Source organism: Pelecanus crispus, chromosome 2 (genome assembly GCF_030463565.1).
Source record: "Pelecanus crispus isolate bPelCri1 chromosome 2, bPelCri1.pri, whole genome shotgun sequence".
NCBI classification, from domain to species: Eukaryota; Metazoa; Chordata; class Aves; order Pelecaniformes; family Pelecanidae; genus Pelecanus; species Pelecanus crispus.
This window is the reverse complement of record NC_134644.1, coordinates 1250973-1266472: the sequence shown is the minus strand read 5'-3', so window position 1 is coordinate 1266472 and position 15500 is coordinate 1250973. Positions and strand designations below refer to the sequence as shown.

The window sequence follows — 15500 nt, the reverse complement described above, 5'->3', positions numbered from 1 at the left end:
TGTTTATGAAAGGTTTTGAGAATGTCTGATGGAAGAACACGCAAAGTACGCATTCTAGGTTATACTTACTGTAAGTTATTTCAGTAAGATGCTAAAACATTAGTTCTTGAATTTAGTTAGCCTTATACATTAGCAATAGTAGCAATACCAGCTGATGCAGTCAGTGATACCTGAGACAGACTGACAGCAGAGACAAAAAAAAGGACAGACTGAGAAAGAACCACCCAATGATACCAAGAAAGTCACTAGACCTACTACTTCAGACATCAATGTTAGAGCATCTTTTAAGTAAAGAGATACTTAAAAAAAACAAACCAAGAGCTCCTGCTGAGTTGTCAGAAGCATCCTGGCTTCCCACAGACACTAAACGCTGCAAGGACTGCGAGATGTGACAGGCCTAGGTCCTTTCCATGTGCACTTCTTACCAAACACGAGAATTGCTCCAAGTCAGTTACGGGGAAGTGATTTCTAGCACTCAGGTTTGATTCTCCTCACATTTCTCCGTGTTAAGAGATTTTTTTGAACATCCGGGAAAGAGGTGAACACCAGAATGGAAAGGTTGGAGAAAGGAGGGAAGAAAAGTAGGATCTAAAACAGATGACACGAGAGCTTAAAAATAAGTTTTGGTTTGGAGAAGGGTTATTTTTAGATGCCCATGTAACAGCGTGCCCTGATGCCCCTCTGCAAATCCAAAATAAAGGAAAAATAGATCACCTACAAGTTGGTATTGCTGAATTCAAGCAAGAGCGCATTTTAGTTACCAAGCATGAGGTAGGTTCAAGCAAAAACGTTCATCCAACTACTTTACATATTTTCAAGACAGCTTAGAGGGCCAAGGTGGAGAACTGCCAGGTCAGCCCGAGGCGGCTGGCAACTCAACAGAACTGCAAACCCTACAATTGTATATTCCTCCTTCACAGAACCAAAGCGGAGATCACCACCACCCCAGAACAGTCTTCTGCTGGTGAATATGAAGGGAAGTAGAGAGCTGCCAGGTCTTAACAGGGGAAGTGGTGATACATTGCCTTAAAATAGCTACCACCTTCATTTTGCACACTGCAGAACAAGCTTTTAGCCTGTTTCCAGCCTAAACTATCACAAAGATAGAACAACCTGAAAACCCATCGCTAATGAGAGATCTGAAATTTGATAAAAAGGGTCTTGCCAGCAGGTAGAGAAGGCCAGATATTTGGGAGCAACAGTTCCCTGTTTAGCCTCAGTAAGTGCAGAAATACCTGTTTCTGAATAAACAATGTTTGCTTTGCACCCCTTCCCACTGACAGGGCGCTCCAAAATCTGCACTGCAAAAGTAACGATGCCCCCTGCTCTGTGCTGCTGGTTTCGTTTTTTCTGCAAAGCAGAATAGAGGTCTCATTACACACAACTTGCTTCTAGTTTCATCACGCGGACCCACAGGAGACTGCGTGCTCGGTGGATTGGGAACATGAAGAGCCTGACAGCAGCTCAGCTCCTCTGGTTATCACACAAGATAGTACAAACCTGTAAGGTAGGGAAATGTTCTCTTAGAAAGAAATAAAGGTATGCACACACACACACACACACAGAAGGGATCTGGTTCCAGTCACTTCTACAGTTCTTCAGCAGCAGAACCCAGGCGCTTCAGTCACATAATGAACACCTCCAAAGATTCACCCTGTTTAATTCTCCTAAACCTGCTTCAGAGACAACAGTTTGATTTTAAATTCTTACTTTAACTAAAAACTATTTTTCAGAACTACAAAGGAATTTGGAATTTACCCTGATTACCAGATTTATAGGTATTATCTGTTCTTTTCTGAGCTGGGGAGGAGGAGAATCTACTCTTTTGTCAGATAGGCTTAAGTGGCACTCATTCTACTGGGGTGGGGGTGGGGGGGCGGTGGGAAGGAAACACTCAGTAAATTTGTCCCTGTAAAGAACAGGAATGTTTCTTAATGCAGATCCATTTAAGTGGGATGATGAAAATGAATGTTGCCTACAAAGGGACATCTACTAAACCAAGAAGTTCACTAATAAGCCCTACATCTGTCAATAGTTCAGCAGAAAACCCTCCCTCTGAAGTGAAGACTGACTTGGATTTTCAGACTTCGATTAAGACTATAGAGTAAGAATGAGTCATAGGAATTTTTGCTTTGAATATTAATTTATTAACAAAACCAGATAAGCTATGTCTTGTCTATAGGTGACATTAAAAATAGGGTCTTCACAAAATACTTCCAAGGTTAAAGACAGAATACATTCAAACAACATATAGCAGGCACTCTGGTCACTGTGCTACGTGCTCCTTGACACCGGACCTTTTTAGAACAGGAGAAACACCCACACGTTATCTGTTGTCGCATTGGTTGAGAACGAGAACTATGCCGGATAAATAGCGGACCATGCGGTTTATTTCAGTTTTTAAAAAAGTTACCTGAACCCAAAGATGGGCAGGTTTTACTGAGGTGTGGGGGAGGAAAATGAGAACAGCTGAGTTAATTTCTTCTGCAGCAGAATTTTACAAGCTCTCCTTGATTCTGGGTGCACACAGGTGCAGAGCAGCAGACTGTTTAACCTCTCTCAGGAATTCAGGATGTAGGATCCACCCTCACTTGCTTGAACAATACAATGTATTCGTTAACCATGTTTAAGGATGAAGAATCCAGAATGCTTCCTTTTTGCTCTACTACCTTCCCCTTTTTCCGCCCGCTTCTTCAGGGGCAGCGACTAACCTCAGCAACACTGAGGATGCTGTTAGCTCCTTCCCTGTTGATAAAAGTCGGCATGAAACCCCTGGATCGCTTGTGTATCTCCCTTCCTCATTAGAAAGACCTGTAGTTCCTACTACTTAATTGGCCCATGCTTGTTGCAGACACTAATCTGCATTACCATGCAAACAGTGCTGAGGGTCTCTTACCAATCATGTTGGACAGAGACATTGCCTAAATGAGCTTCTACCCTGAAGCTGGGCCTTGATTTTTTCCACCAGCTGCTTTCTCCAAATTTCAGCACATTTTCACTCATTTTTGCAGTGAGGTGGCTGAGATGAATCAGTGAGATCTGTCCTAAGAAAATGGAACGCTTCTGAAGAGCACAAACCAATTAAATTCCAGCAGTAAATCGGTGCCAAAGACCATTACTCAGAGTCCTCACAATATGACTGCAGGAAAAAATGCAGATGTGACACTTTGCGGCCATCACCGAGTTCCTCCCCCCCAGCCAACAGAAAGCTTCCACAGAGGATTCCCTATCCTCTCTCCGCCTGGCTGAACACAGCGACTGAAGGGATAGCGGGGAATGGCGACAGGCTCCTGCCCGGCACGGCAGGCGCGTCTCCTCCGTGACCACCCCACCTTCCCATAGGTACGAGGCTCTGCAAGTGGAACCGAACCAACGAGGATGACGGTTCATCTAGCTCGGATGAGTCGCCGAGGTTAAGGTGGCCTACGCCCTGCGTCAAAACCGCTTCCGTAAAGAAAAAAAGATGTGTTATTGTCATAGGAGACTCTCTTCTGAGGGGAACAGAAGGCCCAATGTGCCGACTGGACCCATTTCTGAGGGAATTCTCAGGGGCCCGGGCTAGAGATGTGAAGAGAAAGCTTCCTAGCCTGGTACAGCCCTCGGATTACTATCCATTAGTGATTTTTCAAGTAGGCAGTGATGAAGTTGCAACAAGTAGTCCAAGGGCAATCAATAGAGACTTCAGGACCTTGGGACAACTGGTTAAGGGGTCAGGAGCACAAGCAGTCTTCTCCTCTATCCTTCCAGTTACAGGGAATGACGAGGGAAGACACAGGAGGAACCAGCAGATCAATACCTGGCTCCAAGGCTGGTGTCACCAGCAGAATTTGGGGGTTTTTGATCATGGGTCGGTTTACACAACACCAGGCCTGCTGGTGACAGACGGGGTACACCTGTCCTAAAGGGGGAAAAGGATCTTTGCACAGGAGTTAGCAGGGCTCACTGAAAGAGCTTTAAATTAAATTTGTAGGGGGAAAGGGATAAAACCAGGCTTGCCAGAGATAAGCCGGGGGAAGCACACCAGCAGTTGAGGGATGGTGTGCTAGCAAGGTCCTTTCATCTGCCATCTCAGTGGAGGTAGGGGATGGGGATCCATGTGGCAGCAAAGACGGAAGGGTTATGGATGTGTTAGAAACCACGGAAGCGCCTGAGAACGGTCACGTAGGAAATAGGGCTTCTGCCCCCAACAAGGTGTTGGGATCAATAGCCCAACTGAGGTGCACCTACACCAGTGCACACAGCATGGGCAACAAACAGGAGGAGATGGAAGCCACTGTGCAGCGGGAAAACCATGACACAGTTGCCATCAGGGAAACCTGGTGGGATGACTCACAACTGGAGTGCTGCAATGGATGGCTATAAACTCTTCAGAAGGGACAGGCAAGGAAGGAGAGGCGGTGGGGTAGCCCTGTATGCTAGGGAGTGTTTTGATTGTCTAGAGCTTGATGATGGTGACGACAGCATTGAGTGTTGCTGGGTAAGAATCAGGGGGAAGGCCAGCAAGGCAGCTACCATGGTGGGAGTCTGTTACAGAGCACCCAAGCAGGATGAAGAGGCAGACAAAATATTCTATAAGCAGCTGGGAGAAGTCTCATGATTGCTAGCCCTTGTTCTCATGGGCGACTTCAACTTATCAGATGTCTGCTGGAAAGACAGTACACTGAGGGTGGTGAGGCACTGGCCCAGGTTGCCCAGAGAGGCGGTGGAGGCCCCATCCCTGGAAACATCCCAGGCCAGGTTGGACGGGGCTGTGAGCACCCTGGTCTGGTTAAAGCTGTCCCTGTCACTGCAGGGGGGTTGGGCTGGGTGACCTCTGAAGGTCCCTTCCAGCCTAAAGCATTCCATGATTCTACGATACAGCAGAGAGGAAACAGTCCAGGAGGCTCCTGCAGTGTATGGAAGAGACCTTCCCAAGACAGCTGGTGAGGGAGCCAACTAGGGAAGGCATGGTGCAGGACCTGCTGTTTGCGAACAGAGAAGGACTTGTGGGTGATGTGATGGCTGGAGGCCAGCTTGGGCACAGTGATCGTGAAATGATAAGAGTTTTCAATTCTTGGAGGAGGGGGGTCAGCAGAACTGCTCCCTTGGACTCCCTGGGAACAGACTTTGGCCTATTTAGGGGCCTGGTTAACAGAGTCCCTCAGAGGCAGTCCCAATGGGCAAAGGAGTCCAGGAAGGCTGGACATTCTTCAAGAAGGAAATCTTGAAGGTGCAGGAGCAGGCCATCCCCATGGGCCAAAAGACGGGGAAACCGGTGGGGAAGATGACCAGGACCGGCCTGGCTGAACAGAGAGCTTTGGCTGGAACTCAGGAAAAAAAAGAGAGTTTATAACCTTCAGAAGAAGGGGCAGGCAGGACTACAGGGATATCATGAGGCTATGCAGGGAGAAAATTAGAAGGGCCAAAGCCCAACTAGAACTTAATTTGGCTACTGCCATAAAAAACAATAAAAAAATGCTTCTATAAGTACATTAGCAACAAAAGGAGGGCTAAGGCGAATCTCTATCCTTTATTGGATGCAGGGGGAAACATAGTGACAAAGGATGAGGAAGAGGCTGAGGTAGTTAATGCTTTCTTTGCCTCAGTCTTTAATAGTCAGATCAGTTGCTTTCGGGGTACCCAGCTCCCTGAGCTGGAAGACAGGGGCAGGGAGCAGAAAGAAGTCCTCATAAGCCAAGGGGAAATGGTTAGCAACCTGCTACACCACTTAGACATGCACAAGTCTGTGGGGCCGGATGGGATCCACCCAAGGGTACTGAGGGAGCTGGCAGAAGTACTCACCAAGCCACTTCCAATCCCTTGTCAGCATTCCTGGCTAACCAGGGAGGTCCCAGTTGACTGGAGGTTAGCAAATGTGACGCCCATCTACAAGAAGGAGGATCCAGGGAACTACAGGCCTGTCAGCCTGACCTCGGTACCAGGGAAGGTCATGGAGCAGATCATCCTGAGTGTCATCACGTGGCATGTACAGGACAACCAGGTGATCAGGCCCAGTCAGCATGGGTTTATGAACAGCAGGTCCTACTTGACTAACCTGATCTCCTTCTATGACAAGGTGACCCGCTTAGTGGATGAGGGAAAGGGCGTGAATGTTGTCTACCCAGACTTTAGTAAAGCCTTTGACACCGTTTCCCACAGCATTCTCCTGGAGAAACTGGCAGCTCATGGCTTGGACAGGAGTACTCTTCGCTGGGTAAAAAAATGGCTGGGTGGCCAGGCCCAAAGAGTGGTGGTGAATGGAGTTAAATCCAGGTGGTGGGCGGTCACAAGTGGTGTTCCCCAGGGCTCAGTTTTGGGGCCAGTTCTCTTTAATGTCTTTATCAATGATCTGGAAGAGGGGACTGAGTGCACCCTCAGTAAGTTTGCAGACGACACCAAGCTGGGTGGGAGTGTCGATCTGCTGGAGGGTGGGATGGCCCTGCACAGGGACCTGGCCAGGCTGGACCGATGGACTGAGGCCAACTGTGTGAGGTTCAACAAGGCCAAGTGCCGGGTCCTGCACTTGGGTCACAACAACCCCATGCAGCGCTGCAGGCTTGGGGAAGAGTGGCTGGAAAGCCGCCTGGCCAAAAAGGACCTGGGGGTGTTGGTCGCCAGTGGCTGAACATGAGCCAGCAGTGTGCCCAGGTGGCCAAGGCGGCCAACAGCATCCTGGCTTGTGTCAGGAATAGCGTGGCCAGCAGGAGCAGGGCAGGGATCGTCCCCCTGTGCTCAGCACTGGGGAGGCCGCACCTGGAATGCTGTGTCCAGTTTTGGGCCCCTCGGCACAAGGAGGACATTGGGGTGCTGGAGCGTGTCCAGAGAAGGGCAGCGGAGCTGGGGCAGGGTGTGGAGCACAGGGCTGGTGGGGAGCGGCTGAGGGAGCTGGGGGTGTTCAGCCTGGAGAAGAGGAGGCTGAGGGGAGACCTGATCGCTCTGCAGCTCCTGGCAGGAGGGGGCAGGGAGGGGGGTCGGGCTCTTCTCCCAAGGAACCAGCGATAGGATGAGAGGAAATGGGCTCAAGCTGCGCCAGGGGAGGTTTAGGTTGGATATTGGGAGAAATTCCTTCACAGAAAGGGCTGTCAAGCATTGGAACAGGCTGCCCAGGGAAGGGGTTGAGTCCCCATCCCTGGAGATATTTAAAAGATGTGTAGACGTGCTCAGGGACATGGTTTAGTGGTGGACTTGGCAGTGCGAGGTTAACACTTGGACTCAATGATCTTAAAGGTCTTTTCCAGCCTAAACGATTCTGTGATTCTATGAGGCAGCCATCCGACAGCTCCCATAAGCAACTGTCTGCTGCGACTCCTGCACACAGCACCCAACCCACGCTAGGCGCTGAACACGCCCCACAGCTGCCAATTTTGCATTCTGGAAGGCTCTTCAGATGGACGTAGTTTAAAACAAACATGAATAGCTAGCTGTGCTGGGTCAGCCAAAGGTCCATCTGCCCTACAGAGGCCAATAGCAGATGCCTAGAAAGAGCAGAAGAATAGGGCGAGCATATAGTGCATGAAACGCCCACCACATGACACAGTTCCAGGAGTTAACTTCAACCTAAAGTGAGTTAGTATATTAGCTAAAAATACATTTTCCCAAATAATTGCTGCAATACTTTTGAAGTTTCCTGCCCCACCCCATAGATAGCCAGCAGTCATTGAGATGACCGTTGATCACTTCTGTTTTCCTGTTATTTCATACCATTTTATATATTCAGGCATCCTGATTAAAAAAAGAAATTAGTTCTTTCGTTGGCCTTGGCACCCTGCCCCCCAAAAAACCACAAAATTTTACGGCATCTGATGAAAAGACTTGTTTAGAAGGATTCTAGTGCAGTACAGTCTGAAAAGCTACTGAATATCTTGCTCCAGGTTTCCACGGTCGTAGTCCCTACCCATTTGTTAAAGGATTAGCGTTCAACAGCTACAGTTGCACAAGCCACAGAGCTAACAACTGTGTGCAGCCACACACCACAAGTATCACATTATTCCACACAGAGCAAACAAGGAAGCGGCATCTCGGACTTCTAAGGATATTTATCAAGCGCTCACTGTAGAGAGCAGCCCCTGAATGCGAGCTCTGGCAAGAGAATACCCCAATTATAGTACAAGCTAAGGAACCTGAAATACAATACACTTGGTAGTGTAGCTTCATTGTAAATGGATATAATCAGGTTTATTTTTTGTTTTAAATGAATGAACAATATGTGGACTGCAACTGCAAAGCTACCTAGCCTCCCAAAAACCAGGAGTTACTCTCAAATCACTTGATAGCAAGGATGTGTGTTCCCTTTAGCACCACTTCCTTTCTCAGCTCGGAAAAAAACAGAAGACGGAGGGAAGGAAGCATGGGAGGGAAGGGGACACTCCTAACACCTTGATAAATCAACATGACTCTCACACTAGAGAAACCGAAAAGGGAGCTTAAAAACAATTCTCCTGAATCATTTTGCACTGCACAGCTCCTTTACAAGCTTCATGGGCAGACTAAAAAGCACAGAGACAGAATGACAGACAGTTGAGGCTGGAAGGCAGCTCTGGGGATGGGCTAGGCTACACCTGCTCGGGCAGGGTCAGCCACGGCACGTGGCTCAGGGCCGCGTCCAGATGGCTTCCAAGTATCTCCAAGGATGGAGCTTCCACCTCTCTGGGATACCTGCTCCAAGGGTTAACGACCTTAAAGGAAAAAACTGTTTTCTTATGTATAGACAGACTCTCCCATGTTTCAGTTTGTGCCCTTTGCCTCACGTCCTGTCCCTGGGTGGTAAGCCTGGCTCCGTTCTCTTCACACCCTCTCTCCGTATATTTATATACCCTGAGAAGATCCCCCTGAGCCTTCTCCAGGCTGAACAGTCCCAGCTCCCTCAGCCTTTCCCCACAGGAGAGATGCTCCAGCCCCTTCATCATCTTCGTGCCCCTTTGCTGGACTTGCTCCGCTAATTCCACATCTTTCTTTCACTGGGGAGCCCAGCGCTGGACCCAGCACTGCAGGCGTGGCCTCACCAGCGCTGAGCAGAAGGGAAGGATCACCTCCCTGGGGCCGCTGGCAGCGCTCTCCCTAACGCAGCCCAGGATAGCGTGGGCCGCCTCTGCCGCGAGGACACGTCGGTGGCTCCTGTTCAACGTGGTGTCCCCCAGGAGCTGTTCCGCAAAGCTGTTTTCCAGAGAGCTGACCCCCCGTCTGCACAGACGCCTGGGGTTATTCTTCCTTTTACACTTCCTTCTGTTGATCTTCATGAGGTTCCTCTCTGCCTGCACAGCCATCTGGTGTATCAGCTACTCTTTCCATTTTGCATCCAGCCACTTCATCCGGTTTTCCAGTTTCCAGCTGATGATATATGAAGTTTACATTGCCTGCAAACTTGGTGCAGTTCTGCTCCATCATCCAGGTCAACAATGAAGAAGTCAGACCTCAGGCTCAAACTAAGAGGAAGACGTGAAGACCTTAACCCAAAACTAAACTGCCAATAAATATCTCGGAGCATCCTGTGCACGGATATCCTGTCGGATCTCAGCCTTACCACACTGAGATGCTCAAGCGTAGAAGGGCTGCACTCTAGAATAGTTTTGACCTAGTTAGTAATGCCACTTCTGAAGCCAGAATTAACACCTAGTTAATGCCAGTTAATACAGGGCAGCTCAGAACAGGAACTGAAACATCCCCAAAAATTGCTTCTAAAGAGACAGCACTTTAGCCACACTTCAATTTTTTTGCCATCTACTCTTGCTCTCAAAGGGTGTCACAGTATTTTTAAAACCCTGTCTCTCCTAGGGCCACTGTTTGCTCTTCTAATGAGTTACTGAAACTCATTAAAGAAAACAGACTATTCACTTTTTGCCCAATGGCGTCTTGGACAAATTTCTGCAGCCTAAAGGTAACCAATAACTGCAGAGTCCTCAAATACTGGCACTGAGTAACACAGACACTTCCACAAACACACAATTACCAGTAGCTCATCTGCCAAAGACAACCTGGTTTGAAGCTTCAGGGACTTAGTGGAAACACCTTAATTCACACTGCTCTCAACATACGACTACAAAGGCAGGGCAGATACGCGTTCTGACCTTGTGGGCACAAGGTTCCCAAGAAGAATGAGGACAGCTGCTAGTAATCCTAGATCAGATTTCCTCCTGTCCGGGAAATCCTAAATTTAGGAAAGGGAGTAAGCATGCCGTTTTTATCTTGATCACTCCCAAAATGCAACATTTGTATGGATAAACATTTCATACTGAAGCAGTTGTCTTGCATTCCTGCATTTAGCCCCAGGCAACAGCACCTGAAAGATAACTGAAAACAGGAGCCTAATACCACTGCCAGCTCCGAGAAGCAATTAGCAAGCAAGAGCGAGAAGCAATTAGCAAGCAAGAGCGCGGTGGCATGGTGATGAGGACTCAGGGTGGAACTCTGTTTTGGCTAATGCGGGCCTGACACGTGAAAGCAGCATCCAGCAAAGCTGAAGTCAGACAACAGGGCTGTTACTTGCAACGATATCAACAAAGATAAATAGAACGCAGAATCCACTTGCTTGGACTTTGCAGAAGCTTTGTATTTGACAGAACAAGAGATCTGAAAATAAAATTATCATTGACAGTTACAAGAATTCATATGAAGCAGGGCAAAATCAGGAGAGCAAGGCCTCAACTGCTGCTCACAACCTTGAAGAGTCACAGGCATGAGAAGTGATCTCACAGGTTTTCAATACATGACAATAATCACTTCAATAATCTCTTAACAGTAGATGCGAAAGAAGGCTGTCTTATCCTCAGAGATGCTCAAAGAAACGTTTATATCTGTATCTGTATCAACACAGGTAGAGCTTTTCTAAAAGCAGAGGAGTAGAGTACGTCATCACATAGGGTTTATTTTGACCAAAAATTCTAAGATACTTAGAATTAAAACCTTGACAAGAGAATCTGCCCGTGCGTGTGTTTGTGCACAAACCTGAGCACAAAAGTTTTCTCAACTCCAGCAGTAGTAATGCCTCACTGGAAATTATCAAGGCCCATGTAACATTTCTGATCATGAAAAGATATTCAGCTGCAAGTTGTACCCAAATCAGAGTCCATAAGGACAGTAGGGAATTTACAAGAACAAACAACACGTGTGTGCCGAGGCAAGGACTAAAAAGAAGAGTACAGACTTCAGGGAGAACAGAATAGGCAAGTATGGGGAGAAAGATTGACTTTCCTTCTCCCCATTTTTAATTCATGGTTTTGGAGTCCACCACCAGGTGTTTGGGGCTTACTTTTGTTTTATTTATTGCTTTACTTCAGTTATTCAACTAGTTTTTACTATTTACTTATTAAACCACGTGAAGATACTTCATCCCTGTCTTTTCTTTTGTCCCACAAAAAGAGATGACAAAAGTTTATTACATTACCAAAAAAAAAAAAAAAAACCCACAACAGAGCTTGTGGGATAGCCCACAAGACAGGGAAACCTGAACACGTTCACGGCATTGCTATGAAAACCCCACAAAGCAGCAGCGCCCTGTGACACCAAGTCCTTTGCGTGACTTACCAGCAGGCCAGAATACAGAGTCCAGTGAAGAGGATGATGAGAATGGGGTAGGAAGCACACAGCAGCCCGTGGTTGTAGAACGCCCGCGATATCCTCTCGCGCAGTTTTTCAGTCAGGGTCATCCTCAACTGTCGTCACCTAGTTGCCATCCCGGAATACATCAGGGGGTCAGGCAATTCCAGCATGTGCAACGCTTCAGCAAAGGCACTTTATCCAGCTAGAAATTGGAAAGAAAGAAAGCTCGTGAGAAAAATAAGTAAGTGGCAAATAAATGTTACCAGCTTGTTTTACAAAGAAGGCTTCCCGCGTTGCACCTCCTCAGAAAAGGGAGAAAAAGGCACCACACACCGAGCAGTTGTTATGAGCCTACAGGCAATTTGATCAAATTATTGGGTTTTGCCTCGGGGAAGGCAGGCAGAAAACATAAGCAGAGACTGAACACCAGCCGAACAGACATCAGGCACCGCTGCCGTGAGCTGCTGGTCAGAGAGAACACGCAGGAACAGAGCTAGGAACCAAACCGTCTGAAAGGAAGGAAGAAAAGGAGCTTAGCAGTAAAAGAATTAAGCAGTACTCCAAGGAGATGCCAAAATGCCAATTAGAAAAGAAGGATTGAGGCTAGCTGTCAGCAACGTGGTCTTAAGGGAAGTGCTCTTGGACACCGACTGAAGCACTTTCAGTGCTTTAACTATTAGCAACACACCAGTAACAAGAGACCAGAACAGGCTTTACAGCTAAGACAATCTAAAAGAAAGTTATTTTTGCGCGGGGAATGAGGGAGGGAAGCATAAGTAGCCGCAGTTCGGCAGGCTAAGCCAGAGTACGCTACACCGTAAAATAAACTAATGCAGATACTTCTCATCAAAACGTATTTTGACTCGACTGTAAGACTTACGACTAGGCTGTTTACCAAGTGCAAACTGAATTGCAGATGTCAGAACTGGTCCACTTAAACTTGCAATTTGATTTACAAAGTATAAGAAATTCAATATAAAAAGCCCTAAGAAAAGGTTAAGATAATACATTAAAATAAAGCACAAACCAAATTTCTAGGAAAGATGGAACCAAAGAAACCTACCCTCTAACTTTTTTTTCCTTTAAGTAGCAGGCTAAATGCAAAGCATGTGGTTCACAACGATGGTCCAAGAAGCGAAAGGCTTGAGTGCAAGACAGATTTTTTTCATACAGTTCAAAGCCATGATTATCCAAGATTTTTGTATTTTTATCTGAGAGGAAATAAATACATTTTTCCTGGCTTCTCCAGAATAAGACTGAGACAATAAGAGACCCAAAGGATATGAAATAAGTCATTTTGTCCACAGGAAAACGCCACTAATGATTGCGCCAGGGAATTCAATACAAGACCTAAACCCAGGCTACCCCATTAAAACCAGCTGGTCATTGACATTTGGAACTCCTCACCTTCATCATCTTAAATGTAAAGAATATTAGAGGAGAAGGTCTGAGAGGTTCACACAGGTAAGAAATCCGTTAACGGGTTTTTATACATATCTGGCTTAGGAATTCTGTAAGGCTCAAATATTTAGAAGCTGGGGGAGGTATCACAGGTGCTGTTTTGGTTTATATTCTTTCTGAAGCACCCACTTTCAGCTATATGAGAGCCAGCATACAGGGGAAGACAAACCCGAAGTACAGCCATTATGCTTTTCAGTTCAGATCAAGTTCTATTCAATGCCCGCAGGACTATTTTACAATGATCTACCTACTTCTTCCCCCCCGAGTAATACAACTAAAAATAATCAGATTTTGAGCAACAGAAGCACCAGTATATTGCCCTAATGACCTAATAGAAGACCTGGATATATATTTTTGCTCATACCTTTTAGCAAGGCACTACATCTTTCTGTAAGAATCAATACCACTTTCTTAGTCGTGGGCGATTTCAGTTTGCCTGCAGTCCAACACCAGCACAAACGTTCCGGGATTTTGGGAGAGGGGAGGGATGAGAAGTGTGCTCTTGCTGCCTGGAGACCTTGCAATGCAAGGGGCAAGGCTGACAAGCCAGCCAAAACGCTATACATCGCATTCACGCAGAATAGAAAGGTTTTGTCTTCTAGTCACACAGAGAACCTAAAATACCGTACCCCGCAAAGGAACAGACACGTGGCAAGTTGTAGAAATTACATCAGGAAAAGCTCAGTTTTTACCATTTAGCTTGTTCTGGTCCAGTGGCCAACATGCCCTGGTCAAATCAAGTCCAAGGCAAATGTAAAAAAGACAATAAAAAAAATTTTAAAGGTGCACTGAAATCACCAGAAATGCAGACATTCTACACCAGGTCTTAAGAGAGAGTAGAAAAATGAACAAATTTTAATTTAAAATTTCAATGGCAAAGCCATCTTCCAGACCTGTTCAAAGAATGGGAAATGATGCAGAAAATCCCTGCATACACAAGCCCGCTACTCAGAACAGACCATGGAAAATAATAATCCAAAAATACCTTTTGAGTACATGGCAGTAACTGAACTGAAAATCCACAGTGTGTGTTAGCAGAATCAGAAAGGAAGTTGCAAATAGGTATATTGGAACTGAAACATTCAGGGCTTCATCCCACTGGTGATTTTTCTAAGGGGAGAAGACAAAAAGCAAATATTAAATAATCCTTGAAAGCAAAGCCAACACTGAGCACACTGAAACCTCTGGTTTTCAGCACCCAGACTCCGTGGCTGTCTCACTCCAGCAGAAGACCTGATCCCTTGTGACAGGACGCAAACCAACCTGATTGCCCAGCCTAAGCAGAGAGGGGGAAAAAGGAACATGCTTCGTATCAGCCCCATTTACATTAGTAATAAACTTCATGAATGCTGCAAGTGCAAGAATTCAAATTACGAGAAAAGCTTCAAGCACTAGAAGGCAGTTGGACTAGATGATCGTTGTACGTCCCTTCCAGCTGGAATATTCTGTTCCATTCTAAGCAGTCACAGAAGGGGGGGCAAAAAAACCCCAAGTTTAGACTACTTAAAAATTCAAGTGGATATACATAACATACGCAACATAAAGCACAGGTCAAATGCGAAGAAAAATGTTCATCCCTAAGAGACAGCATCACCACGGCAGCGTTCGGAACAAGGAAGGCTCAGACGGACACCGCGCTGGCAAAGCCGGGGCCACGTCTGCTTCTCTGCTCGCTGCCGCCCGCGGGCAGCTGGTGTTGGGCCCCGACCACCGGTGCAAACGCCATCCTGCCTTCATCCCCGCAGTTCAAGCACCATCCTGCCTTCATCCCCGCAGTTCAAGCACGTGGCGTTTGATTCTCCACCTTTGAAGTGCAAATAAACCGCCATTTCCGATGCACGCAGGTCTCTAGAGGGACAGCTCCTCCCTGTAACTAACCGGTGACCCGGGTGGCCACAAGAACTTGGGTGTTGCAGTCTAGAAAGAAATATCCGAGCAGATCTGATCTTCCTTTAGGGCTGGGTGTTGGGACTGGACCATCCCTTCCATTCCCCATTCTACGAGTAACTCAGGAACACACATACGTTCTACTTCTGTGGCAGAAGTATGCCGTGACCGGCTTTTTGACCAGCCTCACCTTCTAACAGCAATTTTGGCTATTAGCATTGCACTGGGAACCATTTCTACTAATTGCAAAGAGGAAAACTTTGTATTTACTTGCTTTGCCTCATGTGAAACATCAGCATTCATTAAGGAGAAGACATTAAGCATTCCAAAGCTAATATTTGCTTATTACTTTTCTGGGGGTTGCATATTAAATTCTGAAATCTTTATTAACTTCATGCTACAACAGTGCTCATAAAAGTTAAAAGCAGGAACTGTTCTATTCAAAGTCATTTTTGCGAACAAAGATCAGCTAACTCAAAATAGGAGAAATGTTAAAGGAGAATCCGTTCAGAGTGTTTCTTTCCTTTTGCATGACTGCAAATCCAAGACAAAGTCTGGCTGGAAATAAGCAGACATGAGGACGTTTCCTTAACCGTGCAACACAATATGTTGCATTCCTGGTTCGCTTCAGGTACAAG

General features: G+C 46.5%; 1 protein-coding gene across 1 annotated transcript in view; it reads right to left on the bottom strand.

Moving 5' to 3' along the window:
• SCAP (SREBF chaperone) overlaps positions 1–11697 on the bottom strand; it is a 52815-nt gene extending 41118 nt beyond the window's left edge. Inside the window, exon 1 of the mRNA XM_075704570.1 lies at positions 11500–11697. Coding sequence (XP_075560685.1) covers positions 11500–11621 — 122 coding nt within the window. The 5' untranslated portion in view covers positions 11622–11697. The remainder of the gene's footprint in view (positions 1–11499) is intronic.
• Between the last annotated feature and the right edge of the window lie 3803 nt (positions 11698–15500).